This window comes from Mangifera indica, unplaced genomic scaffold (genome assembly GCF_011075055.1).
Source record: "Mangifera indica cultivar Alphonso unplaced genomic scaffold, CATAS_Mindica_2.1 Un_0033, whole genome shotgun sequence".
In the NCBI taxonomy this organism is placed as follows: domain Eukaryota; kingdom Viridiplantae; phylum Streptophyta; class Magnoliopsida; order Sapindales; family Anacardiaceae; genus Mangifera; species Mangifera indica.
Genome location: NW_025401125.1, coordinates 239,157 through 256,507, shown reverse-complemented (window position 1 = coordinate 256,507; position 17,351 = coordinate 239,157). Strand labels below are relative to the sequence as shown.

The following is a 17,351-nucleotide window of genomic DNA, read 5'->3' as shown; positions in this document are numbered from 1 at the left end:
GAACCAAAATTTTAAGATATTCTCGAGTTTGAGTTTAAGTTATAAAAGGTTAGACTCAAACTTGCTGAAAAATATTTTTTAACTTATAAAATTATTTTGAAGTTTTATACTGTCTAATTAAAAAAAAACATTAAAAGAAAATTAAATTATATTGCAAAAGAAAGAAAAATGTAAAATTTTTACAAATGGTCTTACAAAAAATCTCTCATCCAGAGGAAACATTTTAAAATTTTGGATTATTTATTATAAATAAATTTCACTGAACTCGAACCTAAGTTTGAATTCAACTCGCTTGATCCAATCGGCATTCAAGAAAACCCAAACTATAAATAGACTCAAATCCACCCCTACTTCCATGAATGATTGTTGATGATTCAATGTTTCTTTTGGTTTGACTTTAATAAATATGTCAACTTAAAGAAATAAACTTCACTATAAACAGACTCTTTTAAGAATCAGATTTGGTCAGGATAATAATTTAACTATGAATTGAAAAAAACCCAATTTTCGATATTCAACAAGTTCTGGATAAAATCCTACTCCCAAAGTTGCGAGAATTTCGATTACATCTGTAATTTTCCATTGTCAAATATAAGGCCTTTCCATTGTCACCAAAGACAGGCACAGTCTGTACAAGGAAAATTAACAATTTACTATTCAGTCTCATTTCTTTAAATGACAAGAAAACCTTGCAATCATTTTGTATATTCACAACTACGCTTGATCAAATATTTTATGAACAACTTTAAGAAAGAAAAAAAAAATAATTGAGACATGCTAAGAACAGTCTCCATGTTCACTCTTTCGAGGGGAAAAAACTCCTCAATCTTCAGAACTGAAGATTTCTTGATACAACTGGTGCCCTGTTTGATGATCACCAAAAATAATGGCAGTGACTATCAAAAACCTTGAAAATGTCTATGCATTAAAATTACAGGGTTAGAACTTAAGCACTCACCATGCATGCTGGCATCTTACAGCTTCCTGACGAACAGCTCGCTTTGGGTCATCTAGTGCCTTTGATATCGCTTTTAGTACCTAATAAATACAATTAAAATAGAAAATCACATGAGGACACGAGGGAGATGGTGATTTTTTGGATTAGCAAGTAACTTGGATTTGAAGAGATGTAATGAGGTACTGATACAGCAATTACAAAAAGCAACTACAGGATAACAGCAAAAAGAACTTCATTGTGGCAATGCTGATAATTAAATTCTTCTACTTAACTAACCTGCACTCTCATGGGGTAAATTCGTGCTTGAGGCAGGCTAGACATGGCAATAAGACACTGAATTGCTGTCTCTCGAACAAGCTGAAAATATTAATAAAGTTACCAGCTATTTCATATCCAAGAACACACTTCCGAAACAAGTTAGAAAAAAACAAGTTTGCTATTGAAGAAATTCTTACCATCATATGAGAGTAGCTAATTAATCCAATAAGATGATTAATGATGATATGTGCGCACTCAAGGATTGCCTCTTGTCCTGCAAGAATAAGTACAAAAGTAAAACATGAATTACTTAACTTTGGTGGCAGGCCATCGTACCAGCTCATCATGATAGAAGAGAATTCTTTTTGAATCCATAACGAATATGGATACAAGCAGCCTTACCATTTTTTTCTGTCAATATTCCAGATAAGACCAGCAGGAGACTGTACAGAATTTGTTTATCCAAAACATCATTACATAACACAGATAATCCCTCCATCAATATTGGAATTACCTGCAAAATTAAAATATTATACTTTCAGCAAAACTAGAAAAACACATGCATGATGTAATCCAATATACAAGAATAGCAGGAAATATAACACTCATTTTCGTTATTCAACACTAACCTTCTTGGCTTCATTCAAGATAACTACTACAGGAGTATCTGATATAATGTATGCACAAGCCCGGCACAGCATTGATCTGAAATCATATTAGCAGCTTCACTAAGTAATCACATAGTTTCAAATCGATCCTATGTATATTCCTCACTATAACGAGAATAAATATTTCTTCAGGATGGCAAAGCCAGTAATGCAACAGTACTTAGTGCACAACTTCTAACCAATACACTAGACAAATTTATTATGTCAGATGGATTTGTACCACAAGGATATTGAGAGTTCAGAGCTCAATCTCATTATATAAAGAAAGATGTAATCTTTTTGGACATTATTCTCTTGAAGAAATTTCAAATTTCATGAATGCTTATATTAGGTTGTAATTTCCTTTTTCTTTAATATCCACTTTAGGCATCTCTCTAGTACGTACATCAGTGAAAATTATTAACTGGTAAAAGGTGAATGTTTTAAAAATGAAAGTAGAGATACAAAAGTTGCCAAATATCAAACAAAGTAGCAACGAGTCCCAATATTTGCTTGACATCTTATATTGTCAGCATTTTAGTCAATTTTTAATTCATGCTATTGTGTAGAACAAGGCCTCGACAGACCTAGGACAGACAAACTAATTGGATAAAGCAAAATGGACCAAAAACTTTGTTTATAGCAGACTCTTATTTGAAGATGTATTAAAGGAATTATTAGCAATCAATCAATACAACTTCAACAATTTATTTATTGGTATACATAACTCAAGCAGCAATACATTTGCCCAAAATGAATGCCATGAACAGGAATAAAAACAATAATTCAAAACCAAAACTAAAGCTAAATATATTCTACTATGAGTGAAAAAGGACATACATACCTTGAAAATGATGACTCAGATTTCATAATCAACGATTGCAGAATTGGCATTATGGTTGAATAAAAACGTTGCTTATAAAGTGGCCGTATTGTTGCGTGGAATTTTCGGCATAGACAATTTTCAGAATCAGTCATAAGAATTTGAAATGCATCTGCAGCACATTTCATCACGGATGGATGCACACCCTGCTTAGAGCTGTCTTCGGAGGAATCCTGCTCCACCGGTAAAGGACCTTTTTGGTCATTTGATAATAAGCACTCTAAGAGAATCATAGTTATGTCTTTAACTTTTTCATGCCCCCGCATAAGCAAACCTTTTCCAATCCATGCCAGCCCAGTGACTGCATGGATTTGAAGAGATCTACCATTTACAACACCACGGCAAATACTGTTAAGACACATCTCACCACCATTATTCATCCTACCATATATCCTTGAAGAAGCAATATCATCAAAGCTACATAAACTCATGTTGAAAATTATATCCATGGCTTCTTCCAAGGTACATGTACTTGATACATCTATTACATTGGTGTTCAGAACAAATTTGTTAACCATGGAACCCAATGCCTGAGCTGCTGGAACATTACCCTTGAGCATGGTTGTCATAAATAGCTGTAATACCAGCCTCACATTCGGAATGTGTGTTTGAGGACGAAGTGCTATAATTACTGATGCAAATAGTGAATATATCCATTCATCTCTACTGGAACCAATGTCTATCTCTTGAGTAAGCTGTAGTCCTTTCAGTTGGATTGGAATGGCGACCATTGGCTCCTTCAATGGAAAAGAAGTGCCTGATGAAAGTACATTGTAAGCTCTTTGAACTATTATGGTCTGAGTCTCTACTGAACAACTTGCAATGGCTAGCTTCATTGCCTTCATTGTAGCATCAAGAAGCCCCTGCAGTACAATGAATATATTAGTGCTACATAATTCATTGAGCCAGAGAAATTCTGTGAAAATAAATTCAACAAGACTCACATTTTCATGAGCCTGGACACTGAAGGCCACACAATTTTCAAGAAGGCCCCAAATATTTAGAGCAAACCTCAGCGAAACTTCCTCAAAGCTTCCAGTTTCATGGATCCTGAGACCATTTCAACATCGATTTTATATCTTTTGAGGAAGTCATGTCAAATGATTAGAAAATAAAAGGAGTATGAAAACATGACTAAAAACCTACTCCATTTTCTCTTAAAGGAATTTCACCGAAGGCATAGATGACAATCATTATCCATATCGTAGAGACTCATACTAAAGATCAACAACATTCTACCAGTTTCTAATGTGACCAGAATGAGTACAAATAGTAGATGGTGAGTGGTCATGCTTGCCCATGATAATTTTGACAAAGACATGCAATTATGCACACCCATACAGATACAGAGAGTCCAATCTACATTTTAAGAAGAAAATGTGCACCTAGATTCTGTGATGCCATCCATACACTACATAAGCTTAATATTCATAAGATAATTTTCCAGGGGAAAAAAAGAAGATAGCTACAATACAGTAAGAATCATGTGGGCTATGATTGACAGCATCTCTTCCTAACATCGTAAGTTAACAACACTTTTGGAGACTTGTTGCACATATGGGTAAGTTGGAATATATAGCAGGCCATAAGCAGCACAAACAAATATTGTTGCTAAACGTATTACATAACCACCAGCAGTGGGATACCCATCAAATTTTTTTGAAAAACAATAACCTTTTAATTTGTAAAAATTTCCACCTTCACAACAAATGAGGGAACACAAATAAAAGAGTCTTTGCACAAGAGCAGCAAAAAGAATAGTCAAATGAACTGAAAAAACAGTACAATGATGTTTGGTATTAAGAGTATACCGTGGAAACACCTTATCTGAGTAGCATTCCAAAAGCTGAACCACGATTTCAGCTGACTGAGAATTCCCATGGATCTAGTCAAAGAGAAAGCAAAAATGAACCAACATCAAAAGAAAAGAACAAATTTAAAAAATTAGCTTTGGGCAGCCCATTGGAGGAAATGCTTTGTCAAATAAGAAAAAATAAAATTATGTGCACTAACAAAGAGTACTAATTTGTGTACTAAAGATAATGTGTCACCATGTGATTGAACATTACTTTTTCTCTATTCCAAAATCACTTAATTATATGATGACACATCATAGTATACAAATTAGTTATCATTACTAGTGCACATAATTTTATTAAATAAGAAACATAGACTAGTTCAAATAATAATAAAACACTTCTCTAGACAACTAAACAACATCAAATGGCAACAAAATGATACTGAACCAATATCTTCTTTCAATGAAAACATTTCATGACTTTTAAGTAAAAGTTTTCTACTTAAAGAACATAGAACTTGGCAGTTGAACATACAGAAATCTCAGACAAATTGTCAAATATAGCTTCTTCTAGTCCTTGAACAATTTTCAGCAAATAATTTGCTCCACTTGCACCAATCTCAGAAATTGCTTCCAATTTGAGAGGCAATGGCATACTAAAATCATGGAAAGACGCCAATGAAACAATCTTGTCTATGACAATACCCATGTAGCTCAGTTTCTTCTCAGATTCATGACATCTATCAACAGAGACACCAATGTACACTAGTGCCTTTAGCGCCAGCTTCCACAACAAAGTCTTCTCGAAGTCCAAAGTAATAATTGATGTCAATGTCAATAAAATATCCTCAAATATGGATTTTGATATTGTGAAAAAACCACCAGGGAATGTGCCCAGAATCAGCAAACCCTTCACTGTATTTAGTTCAGAAGAAAAAGAACGATCAACAAATCATTACTCATTTAAAGAAGCAATTGATGAATGATCAGGAAAAAATTAATTAATCACGTAACTTCATATCAGCTTAATTGTATTTGTCACAGATTATATTCATATAACAATGATGTCACATCACATGTACTGTTTTAAGGCAAAAATATGACTAAAGGACAAAATACCAAACTCAGTTATATCACATAAACAGTTTCGATAATGTAAGTAATGATGTATACTACCCATGGCAGGGATGAAGATATTAGAACACATTTAAAGTTTATTTAAAAGTTTGTGCAGACCTTGGAATGCCAGATTATACAGGCTTCTGATATACGCACACTTGTAATCAACAGGTGTATGCAAATTCATGCAATATATGCCTTAGATCCTCCAAAATGACCACTGGGCAAGCTTGTTGAGAGAGATTTAAAACAGTTATGAAAATGGGAAAAGACATCAAGACACACATGCTCAAATCATAAACAGGGAATAGACACCAACTGACTGAAAAATAAAACTATTCACCTCCAAAATATGCATCTGCATCATAAGCATCTTCTTTTGCGCTCTTTGCCAAGGTAAAAGTGAAGGCCTTAGTTAATGAAACAGAAAAGCTCTGAATCAAGCAACACCATTTCTCATGTGCAAAGCCAGACTCTGTCATGAATTGTTCAGAGCCTGATACTACATCTCGGCATGCTGCAATAAGTTCAATGCAGAGATAAAGAGCTGCATGATTAAGCCTTTCAGCAAACACATAATTATCACTTGGAAAGCAATCCTGAGGCAAGTTTCTGACTGAAAGCCCCAAAGCATTCACCAGGGTGGGGAAGAAACTTTCAATAACTCTAATGCAGGAGGAAAGAGAAGCCTTGACAGAGACAGAAAGGATACAACCAACTGCATGTAGTTTCTGCTTGCTTTGCATAGGAATTTTATTGTAACTATTAAAATTAGAGATGGATTTTAAAATAAAATTTATATCTTCATCAGCTATAATCTGACTTAAAAACAAATCAGTGTTTTGCTTGATAACTATCTGCAAAAGAGTTAGAGCTTCTTGTAAAATTGCATTCTCCTGAAAGCCAGGGCCATCCAGTGATTCCAAACCAAAGGACAGAGTATGCTCCAGTGAAAAGTATATCACATCTTTTATCGAATACCAGATTGCTCCAGCATGTTTTGCTATACAGTCTGCACCATATGTCAGTGTACAACTGCTGAGGTACTTCAGAGAATCAACCTGCAGCATATAATCATAAAACCAGCACTAAGATTCAATACGCTAAAAATATCATTCTAAGCATAGAAGCAAATATTACATCATTACAATAAATCCTAACACGTGGAACAACATACAATTAAAATCAATACTGACCTTTGCTGATGGCAAAGAAGAAGAAAGTTTTTCAAGGAGCAATGGAATGGCAAAGGGAGCAAAAAGAGGAGTGGAGGAAAATGCTCGCTGTGGAAAAAGAGAGAGACAGAGAATTGAATCAGTCCAACAAGTGTTGGCCAAGTAAAAGGCCAGATACAGAATAAAAAGCAGTGGTTAACAAAGTATATAAACATTGACGAGTATTACAATATCCTTTGCAACTCTATGAAGAGGTTTTCCTTTCCTTTTTTTTTTTTTCGGTTTGGGGATGAGAGGCACAGTGGCTAAGATATCTTGAGAGTATAATAATGATTTTGGGCTGAATACATTAACCAGGTCCTATCAATTTCTGGAATAAAATTTTATACACTTTTTACTTTACCATTTTTAGGAAAATCCATACAATATTTGGAGGAAATGTAAGAGCAACTGAGGAGATATAAAAATAAATGATAAATTTTTTTAAAGCAGGAATTCAGTTAAGCTAAAGTGATTGAAACGAAGCATAGTAGACAACACTGACTTACATACCATCAATGCAGTTGAAAGATCATCCCTTTTCACATCAAAGTCTTCACCCATAGACTGTAAAAAATATACAAAGAAAATCATAAACCGTAGATCAAACAAATAGAAAACCATGTAGAACAGTAAAATCCACAGACAAAGACATAAAGAATAATATCCAGATCCCATATCAGCAACATAGAAGCACAGAAACCAAAGGGAAACTCAAATGTTTTTCATGTTCATAGAAGATTAATTGACATGACAATAGAACACAAACGTTCAGACATTAAGATCTAAGCCATTAACATCTAAAACACTTCTGCATTTTTACAACAGATACATAAAAGCAAAAAAAAAAAAAAAAAAAGCATATTGTTTATCAAATAAAATAGCATATCTGGGACAAAGTATCCTGAAGATCAACCCACTAAAACAACTTTTTTTTTTTTTAACAACCATGCCTTGATTTTGGGGTCCCTGTACTACACTCCCCATATACTCTTTTATGAAAACAAGAGATAAAGCCACTAAAAATCCAAAATTCTGCTAAATAAGATAATGTGTTGCTTCCCTGATATGGGTTAAGAATCCTAGGACCACAAACCCATGCACATGTCTAGAGACAAACAAAATGCTTCAGAGACACACCAACAAATGCATCGAAGAAAGAACTAGAAAATAACAACCCCAATACTGAAAGGACAGGTTACAATCATAAATTGACACTTCAAATATCCGGATAAAATTACAAATATGGTACAAATGTACATGAAACAAGAGAATGCTTCATATGTATCGAAAAAGTGATCTCAAATTAATGTTATAAGTGATTAACCAGATAAATCCAGCTTCCTTGCGATATTGAACTGCTCAAATTAGCCTATGCCAATTCAAATACAGAAAAAATGCATAAGGATAAACAGAATATGGTTTGTCTAAATAAACCAAGCTTACATGCGTAAAATGAATTGGGAAGTAACAGCCTAAAATTTCAAAAAGGTCGCTAGCAAAACTTGCAAGCAGATCATCTGGAAATACTCGCACCACAACCTCAACAATGCAAAAAGTTAGCATTAAGCACTGTGGATCCTTCTCCCCATCAATAGCTTCACAGATTCCATATAGAAGGTCTTCACCCTAGACCACAATAAACCATTTAATTGTTACTTAAAAGAAATGCAAGGAAATATGTCAAGAAAATCAAGTAAAAAATGAGCACAAGTTTATTGAATGATTTTGGTTGAATATATTTATGGCTTAAAGTGCATTCCTTGGCTAGAGTATGCAAGTGCACATGTGAACATGCATGAGTCACTGGTGTGTATGTATGATTGTGAGAGAGTATGAGAAAAAGAATTTAAACTACAATTCACGTGCAGAAATAGAAAAGGTATAATGATAGAAAAACACACAAGAAAAGTGAGAAATGAAATAAACCTGCATGTGAGAAACATTAAGGGATCACACATGCATGACTGGATTTGGCTTATGACATGTATCACATGCATGACTGGATTTAATTTATGCAATGTAAATTCTAATTCAAAACCAAAAAAATTCAACTATAGAAATTTCAATAATTTGCATATAATTAACCTAATTGTTCACTAAGAATAAAGATGCAGTTCTACAAAGATTACAAAAACAATTAGAATATGATGTTACAAGTTCGATTAACAAAACAGATAAAAATTTTCCATCATTGTAATTCAATGTTGGTCTAGCTACTAGAGAAAATTATTATTTTGCTCAAAAAATAAAAAAAAAAGCTTCCATCCTGAACTAAAAATCATTCATAAGATCTTAAAGCTGAATCTTTGCTTCATTTTCTTGACCTTAACATAAGTGCAATAGCCCAACTTCTGCTTTTCGTGATAAAGCCTCAGATAAGGTTCCTTTATTTTCATTAGTTTACAGAAATAAGTGATAAGCTATTCACTGTAAAGTACAAGTTGAGAGAAAGTGAGAACAGGACTAATACCAGTGAAGCAATGGCATCAGGAAAGCGTTGCAATAGGCCTTCCAAAAGTTCAAAGCAAAGCTGAAAGAATAAAATGTGAAAGACAAACAACAGAAACTTCGATGAGTACTGCAATGGTCAGTTTCCAACAGAATTACTTAAGGTACACAGTCATGTTATGTAAATTTTCATACCTTCCTGTCATGTTGTGCTAATGACTGCACCTGTAGGTTTTGTAAATAAGACCGAGCAACTGCTTTTGCATCATTTGCAGTAACCACATCACCACTACTTTTCCTACTCACCAGTGCCAAACAACCAACAAGTGCACCGCGTAGAGCTTTCCAATCTGCCTGATCCAAGGAAAATATCATTTATCCATTTTTATAATTACTATGTATAAAACTGATAATAATCAACCTCAAATAAGCAAAAAAATGGATGGAATGCCAATGTAATGAAATGAAAGCATTTAAAATCCATGCTAATCAGTGTTAGTAATGCTTGTGAAATAAATAAAAGAATAGAAATTCATTAATTCTTCTTAAAGATAAAGTTATAAATGAGAAACACTACACTCACCAGTCTATCTGAGAAGAATACTATCAGGCTATGTATAGTAGCATCATCCAGTGGCTTTGATGCAAGCTTTGAAAGGACTTCTCCAAGAAGAAGCATACCTGAAAAAGGAAGTGCACATTCCTTGATTCATTCTCAAATTGTTTGCTAATTCTTTGAAAGAAATAAAGAAAAAAAATACAAATAAGAACTAAACAAAGTAAAATTTAGCATGGCTGACCAAAACACAACTTGGCTGGAAATTTTTGGATTATCTTTCCTTCTTTTCTCACTCAAAATCATCAAAGGAACATGACAGTGATATGATAATCCAATGAAACTACAATCTAAGGTCATAGACACAAACCATTAAATCGTTTACCTCTTGCACGAGTGACATCATCAGTGGTAGTCAAATACATATCCATCTCTATGACCTAGAAATTATTATAGAAAACGGCAAAGTAAAGAGAAGCATCAACAAAATCACCTGATGAAAAAAAGACTCAGCACAAACAAAAAGACTTCATGTGAACCATACCAGTTTCTCTATAGTCAATACATTATTCTTCAACAAAGAAACAATTGCATCCAAACTTGCAGCCTGTAATCAACACAAGTACAATTATATACTCAAATTCATCAGAGCTATACATATGCACATGTATGATTAAATAACTATTCTTCATTTAGAAAATGCATACTGTGAAACACACTGATAAACAAATAATTACACAATTTAGGTTCAAACTTGGCTATTTCATACATATACACGTAACTAGAGTTATAATAAAAAAAATTAAATTCAAGTTCTGCATTCTGTACACACAGGCATAATTAACTCAGAGAAGAATCCAAAAATAAAAATAATAACTCCGTTGGCTACATATATTAGGTTCTAAATTTTAATTTTTTTATAAGTTTTCTTAATGTTTAACAGAAAACAACATCAAGAGTTGTCGGTTAAGAACCTGGTGGGCGGGCGAGCTGGACAAGTTAACGAATGACTCAATGTGTTGACTCAGCTGACTCAATTGTGCCATTGGTTTGCGGAAAGATTGAATAATAAGTTAGGGTTTTAGGAGGAGAGCGAGAGGGGTTTTGTGACCCAGTGTCGAAATGAGTCAAAAGAAAGCGGAAGCTAAAACTAGCAAGAAACAGAGAGCAGTGTTTCAATTTTTATGTTGACCCCAATAGTTTAGTTATTACTTAAATGGCGCGCATGTTTGCGTTTCCCTCGTTTCCCCCTTTGAGCTTCGGTTTCTACACGGTTCCCGGCGTTTTCAGCAAAAACTTTCATTTCAAAAAGTTTCTCAATATTTTTATAAATTGATTAATTATAGTTTTCTCAATAATATTCAAATCATATATTATGTCGTATATCAAAATATTAATTTTTTATATTATATGATACAGTTTTTAAAAAATAATATTAATATTAATGAAATAATTAATTGGTGCATCGTCAATTTAAAAATTATTGTAAACACTATTAAAAATTTCTAAATTTTTATATACACTTATATCATATTATTTTTTTTTAAAAAGTGTGTCAATTTATATTAATAATATATATTATATTATAAGATTTATATTGTATTATATATTATATTTATTGTATCATATCAATTTAATATATCTTATAAAATGTATTATTTTATATATGTATCATATCATATCGTATTATAATATACTGATAAGTATACCAAATATAGGCAGTGTAAGTAGCTAACAAAGAGAAGCAGCAGCAACCCTCTAAAACTCAGAGGAAAATTGATTTTTTTTAATATAAAAAAAAATACATAATTTAAGGTGGTACAACCGGGCTAACACCATGTCACCAAGACAACTTTGAAATGCCACTCGACACTATCCAAAAACATACAACAAATGCCACCATTTACAGAACGTAACACTAATTGCTATCTGAGACTATTGATCAATGAACTTCCTTCATCAAAAGAGGCTTCTTCCAGCATGTCAAGAAATCCTTTCCTGGCAGTCGTTTGCAATGCAGAGGCATTGTAGCGGATCCCAAAACTTGATGCTGCCTCAAACCTCGTCCACAACTCTTTCTTTAGAGTATTCTCACCGAGAAGCTTGCCTGTTCTCATTGTGCTTTCCAGTTCCTTCCACAGCGGGGTACTTTCTACAATCGCTGCGTTGCCTCGAATTATTTTTGCAAAAAACATTTGAGTGAAATTTAGTATACACGCTCACAGCATCATAATAGTGGTATTATAAACTAATGCATGTTTATCACAGAGAAAAGACGCATATATATATATATATATATATATATATATATATATATATATATATCATAGCAAAGCTAAAAAACAAAGATAATACCTGGGTGGATCGATTTCCTGGCTTGCTGTGAGGTTTTTGGAACATCTTTTTCATCTAATACAGAGAGCTTTGTCTGCTGATTTAAATCACAAGAAGTCATTAGCATGTTGTGAACATCAGCAACATTTTCCAGTGACTTTTCATCAGGTGGCTCCAACAAAACACAACTTTTAGGAGGTGAGAATGACCAATCTGGTGAAGTTTCAAACTCTTTCTTCTGAATTACTGATTTACGAGCCTGTTGAATTCCTAGTAGCTCTGGATACTTAAAAGCAAGGTCCTCAGAAGCTTCACTACCTGAGGATTCAGAAGATTGTGAACTTCCGCAATTATGCATTCCAACAGGAAATGGGGTTGACTTACGAACTTTGTCCCAGGGTCGATGAGTGCACCCAGAAATGGGCTCCAGCAATATACAAGATTTAGGAGGGGACATTTTTAAACATGGGGTCATCATAAGCATAGAGTGGTCTCCTTTTGGAACCATTGGTGAAACAACAAATGCAGACTCTAGAGTGTTTCCTTTTCCAGCTGATAGACATTCAGAAGGCTTCCTTGGAGTTGCTTCTATTGGCACTCCTTCAAGCAAATCATCATTTGTATCTCCCGAAATAGTTGCAAATGGCGGTAGCTCAATGGTGTGATTGGAAGTAATGCTTTCAAATAGTGATTTGGAATGTTCTTGGTGTTTGGATGACAAAGCTTTCAAGATAGGAAGAGGTGTGAGCAGAAACACTTGTTTGTTTCTTTCAACAGTGCAATTGACTCGCCAGGACACAAGGGGGGAAGGAGAGATTAAAGTGTGCTCCTTGTCATCTTCTGGACTCCCATACTCACAAGTTCTTTCATCTTCATCTGCAGCAAAAGCAGATTTACCTGCAAATGCCTGTACCAACCGATTCTCAGACTCAACAGAACTGGAGAGAGCCCTCTGGAATCTGGGAACCCATGGCTGTGATGATACAATATGATATTTCAAATCAGTTTAGCAATAGAACATATGGAGCGAAAAACGTAATGATCCACCCACCAACAGGACATAAGGAAATGCGGAAAGTGACCTTCAAAGTGGAACTCATATGAGACAAGACATGAGTGAAAGATTCAATTTCTTTTTTCCCCTCCTTGCTCATTGTCTTAACTTTAAGCGCTTGCATAACTAGCTCATCAATCTGCAATTCAAGGCATTAATTATTGTATCCTTAGTAACAGCTCAAGGAACATATTAACAATAAACTATGTCTATTTCAGAAGAAAATAAAAAGCAGTTACTTATGTACATTGGATGTTATAAAAACTTAAACCTAGGCTTCAGCATTGTGAATAAAAGGAACTTCTAACATCAGTACCAGAAAAGTTACTGGCTTTCTTGGAACATCTCTCTCAGTTTAGACACCTTCTGAAAACCAAAATGTTATCATATGAAGTGTGACTCGGTGAGTTCAGATAAAGGCCAAGAAGATCCTTACTGGCCAGATTATAGACCGAAAGCGCATGGATGCTTACTATCCGGGTTTTAAAACTTAAATTTGCATTAAGGGGGAAAAGGTCCTCCGGCAATAGTTCCCCTTGAATTATAGCTGCAATACTGCATAGGTTTTACCTATGCAAATCAAACTCAGATGTGTAAGCTAAAAGTGAATCTCTTAGCCACTTTAATATTTTATATACTACTCCTTCAGTCCTTTTGTATGGGCAGGCAGAGTCTAAAAATGTTGCAAGATTGCCACTATATTGGGTTATTGCTACTGAAACAGCAACTATACAACCATACATTCATAGAAGATAGTTTCTGTCCTTGAATACGACTGCATAACACAACAACCACATCCATACTCAACTTTGCTGCCTCTACATGCTAACGTTGCAGTACAGCAAGTTGAAGTTTCAAGCCACAAATGAAGGACTTTACATTCTGAACCATGCCAATCCAAGATAAATAATGCTGTCATCTTCACAATTTAACAATTACTTTGATCTATCCTTGAAAATAAAATTGGCACAATTTGTTATCAGGTGCGTAAACACAAAAGAAACTTAAACATACCTAACATCTTTCTTCAATTATCCAAATTCAATCCAACAATGAACTCTTTTCAAATTCAATACAGCTAAAATTCCCAAAACATAGAAAAGCAACCAAAAAATATGTAGATTTACAATATGCTTATCTATATCAAAACAACGAGGTCCAAATTTAGACCCACCGCTTGGATTGTATTTGGCGATACAGAACTTAACCAAATAACTAGAAATAAACAAAAACAATATGTCTATCTCAACGCAATTCCATTTCCCTATTATCAAACGCGGCCAATAAGTCTTTCAAAAACTTACAATACAAGAAAAAAAAATTCTCAAAAATACAAAATGAATGTCGTACAACTAAAAACACTAATCCTAAATTCAATTTGATTACATTACTCAAATATGTCATACCACTCAAATTATTTAAAAAATAATAAAAAAAGAAAGTTGTAAGTACTGATTATGAAGGTCTCGGAGTAAAACCTGTTGAAGAAGTTTCGAAATATCGGACTGAACAAGCAAGAGGCGATCGAGTGCGTTGTTGTCTGACGCTTCTTCGATTTGCTTATTGTCGTTCGATTTCTTCTTCGCGTTCCCGCATTTGGGAAAACATCCGCCTCCATCTTTGATGTTGTTGTTACTTGATAAATCTCGCAGCGGTTTTCGGATTGATTTCTGTTTCGTATCGTTCCTCTGCATCTCAGTGTCTGTGTACCGGAATTGGAATCTGTCTCCGAGTTTGCGTTTCTGTTAAGACTTTGAATTTTTTTTTCCCTAAGCTCCAGGCGGGATTTTACGGCAACTACTTTCAATTGAATTTTCCAGGAGGCAGACGAGGGTTGGGTTTGGTCGGGTTTTTTAATGGTGACCCGGCCCAAGTCTAACTAGACAACTTGTGACAAAAAATGAAAGAAATTGATAGGTTGATTTGTAATGTTGTACAAAACGTTCCATCGCCTGAACCTGGACGCCTTTTATTTCCAGGACACTCCCCGAGGCCCCTTCAAATCACTCCACAAGAGCACGACACTGTAAACTCCAAGACAAACAACAACACAATTTCACTCAAGCACTTCTATCTGACTGGAGTTTTAATACATTCGACACAGAAACAGCAAACAAAAACAATATGAAAGATCCCGCAACAAAGAGTTTCATTGCCCACCTTTTCACAGAAATCCAAATCCCGCAACAAAGAAGCTACAACTCCATTTCTTTCCCTTCAGTTCTCTCCCCAAACCCAATAAAAGTTCCGTTTTCTTTGTCTCTTTTGACGGAAACCATTACCACCCAGAAACAGTTTCTTGATTCTGTACTGCATAGAGCAGGAGCTGTGCTTTTCAGAGGGTTTGATGTGAAGGCGGCCAAGGACTTCAACGACGTCGTTGAGGCTTTTGGTTACGAGGAGTTGCCGTACGTGGGTGGTGCAGCCCCTCGGACCAACGTTGTTGGTCGGGTTTTTACGGCAAACGAGTCCCCGCCTGATCAGAAAATTCCTTTTCACCATGAAATGGCTCAGGTTGGTTGGAGTTTTTTTTTTTTAAATTGAATTTTGAGGGTTTTTTTTTTTTTTGGTTGACTTCTTGATGAGGTTGAATTCTCCAACATGTCATGAAAGAGTTTAGAGTTCTGTTTTCAATTTCAGGATTTTGATATTATCAGAAGTGATTAATAGTAAAAAGAACGTTTGTGGTTAATGTTCAATGTTTGGCTTAAATAGATATTAAAACAGCTTTTAGTTTTTCCCTTCTCTTCAAAAAGCACTTTTAGAGATGCCCCAGTAAATAATTCTTTTTGTATAAAAGTGTTCCTTAAAAAAAAAAAAAAAATTTGGGCTCACAAGGCTTATTCAACAGGTTCCTGAGTTCCCATCCAAGTTGTTCTTCTTCTGTGAAGTAGAGCCTGGAAGTGAAGGAGAAACTCCTATAGTCCTCAGCCACATTGTCTATGAAAGGATGAAACAGAGATACCCTGAATTTGTTGAACAATTAGAGCAACATGGATTGATTTATACAAGAGTACTAGGAGAGGAGGATGATCCTTCGTCGCCAATCGGCCGTGGATGGAAATCCACTTTCTTGACTGATGACAAGAACTTGGCTGAAGAAAGGTTTGTGATTTAATCATCTAATTAACAATTGGGGTCCTGATTCAGCTAGAATCATATAAACATGATCATTTAGCTTAAATTATATAAGTGTATCTAGCTATGAAAGTTGAGCTAAATTGGCTCTCAATTATCTTTCCACAGGGCTGCTAAGCTGGGAATGAAATTGGAGTGGATGGAGGATGGCGGAGTAAAAACAATCATGGGTCCGATTCCAGCCATCAAGTATGACGAATCAAGGGGTCGCAAAATCTGGTTCAACAGCATGGTAGCTGCTTACACAGGGTGGAAAGACAAGCGAAACGATCCAGTGAAGGCAGTGACTTTCGGAGATGGCAATCCGTTGCCAGCTGATATACTCTTTGATTGTCTGAAAATCCTGGAAGAGGAATCCGTTGCCATTCCTTGGCAGAGAGGTGATGTTTTGCTGATAGATAACTGGGCTGTGCTTCAACCAGAAGATCATTCAATCCTCCACGCCGCATATTAGCTTCACTTTGCAAGTAGCGAAGATCAGTTAATAATGGCTTGTGTATGATTTTCTATTTGCCCGAAATATATATTGGATGCTCCATAATAATGAAAGCTTGAGTTCTCTGCTTGTATACCATACCTGTTATTGTGTCCTTGTATAGCCATTTTAGGCCAACTTGACACTGAAAAAGACATGAAAATTTTGACAGAAAAAAATGAAGCTGCATGTTATATCTTTGTGGATTAATATGAAGATTTCCATATTCAAATGTCTAATATTCATCCGTTTCACTTTTTTTCTTTTTCTGCATCCAAACAAAGTCCTAAAACGTCTTACAATCCTCCAAATCTTTCATTTCAGAATTTTCTCAGCAGCCAAACAAGACATAGTTATAATAGTATCTGTATTAGTAAGTAATCAAATGACTTTGAGTATTAAAATTTAATAACAACAAAAAAAAAAAAACAATCCAAATCATGATAACAAGTTCTTCATTACAGAC

General features: G+C 34.7%; 2 protein-coding genes and 1 pseudogene across 5 annotated transcripts; 1 reads left to right on the top strand and 2 right to left on the bottom strand.

Annotated features, from left to right (window-relative positions):
• Positions 1–504: 504 nt before the first annotated feature.
• On the bottom strand, positions 505–11,048 carry LOC123206375 (MMS19 nucleotide excision repair protein homolog). 3 transcript variants are annotated; one of them, XM_044623564.1, is made up of 20 exons: positions 10,859–11,048; positions 10,429–10,491; positions 10,270–10,324; positions 9,912–10,009; positions 9,524–9,682; positions 9,351–9,410; positions 8,324–8,506; positions 7,391–7,444; positions 6,860–6,946; positions 6,007–6,724; positions 5,080–5,459; positions 4,558–4,631; positions 3,691–3,796; positions 2,708–3,609; positions 1,846–1,921; positions 1,619–1,730; positions 1,414–1,490; positions 1,235–1,315; positions 959–1,038; positions 505–863 (listed from the first exon to the last, which is right to left on the bottom strand). In XM_044623564.1, exons 1-20 carry the CDS (start codon positions 10,928–10,930, stop codon positions 830–832), a joined length of 3,471 nt encoding a protein of 1,156 aa, XP_044479499.1. In that variant the 5' UTR covers positions 10,931–11,048; the 3' UTR covers positions 505–829. The 3 variants fall into 3 exon arrangements, with proteins under 3 accessions (XP_044479499.1, XP_044479501.1, XP_044479500.1); XM_044623566.1 differs by having other exon boundaries at positions 9,524–9,678; positions 10,859–11,018; XM_044623565.1 differs by lacking the exons at positions 10,270–10,324; positions 10,859–11,048.
• Positions 11,049–11,649: 601 nt separating this feature from the next.
• On the bottom strand, positions 11,650–15,213 carry LOC123206380. 2 transcript variants are annotated; one of them, XM_044623572.1, is made up of 4 exons: positions 14,751–15,213; positions 13,301–13,411; positions 12,240–13,191; positions 11,650–12,054 (listed from the first exon to the last, which is right to left on the bottom strand). In XM_044623572.1, the coding sequence occupies exons 1-4, from the start codon at positions 14,964–14,966 to the stop codon at positions 11,810–11,812; spliced, it is 1,524 nt and encodes a 507-aa protein (XP_044479507.1). In that variant the 5' UTR covers positions 14,967–15,213; the 3' UTR covers positions 11,650–11,809. The 2 variants fall into 2 exon arrangements, with proteins under 2 accessions (XP_044479507.1, XP_044479508.1); XM_044623573.1 differs by having other exon boundaries at positions 11,650–12,045.
• A 15-nt stretch (positions 15,214–15,228) lies between these two features.
• On the top strand, positions 15,229–17,124 carry LOC123206381 (annotated as a pseudogene).
• Positions 17,125–17,351: the final 227 nt, after the last annotated feature.

Excerpts from the sequence above, each read along its gene's own strand:
- LOC123206375 (XM_044623564.1), bottom strand. The coding sequence starts at position 10,930 with ATGGCACAATTGAGTCAGCTGAGTCAACACATTGAGTCATTCGTTAAC. Across the intron at positions 6,725-6,859 it reads CTTCTTTGCCATCAGCAAAG|GTTGATTCTCTGAAGTACCT; the intron begins GTCAGTATTGAT and ends TATATGCTGCAG. Across the intron at positions 3,610-3,690 it reads GTGTCCAGGCTCATGAAAAT|GGGCTTCTTGATGCTACAAT; the intron begins GTGAGTCTTGTT and ends ATTGTACTGCAG.
- LOC123206380 (XM_044623572.1), bottom strand. The coding sequence starts at position 14,966 with ATGCAGAGGAACGATACGAAACAGAAATCAATCCGAAAACCGCTGCGA. Across the intron at positions 13,412-14,750 it reads TTTCGAAACTTCTTCAACAG|ATTGATGAGCTAGTTATGCA; the intron begins GTTTTACTCCGA and ends CTTGAATTGCAG. Across the intron at positions 13,192-13,300 it reads ATATGAGTTCCACTTTGAAG|CCATGGGTTCCCAGATTCCA; the intron begins GTCACTTTCCGC and ends GTATCATCACAG.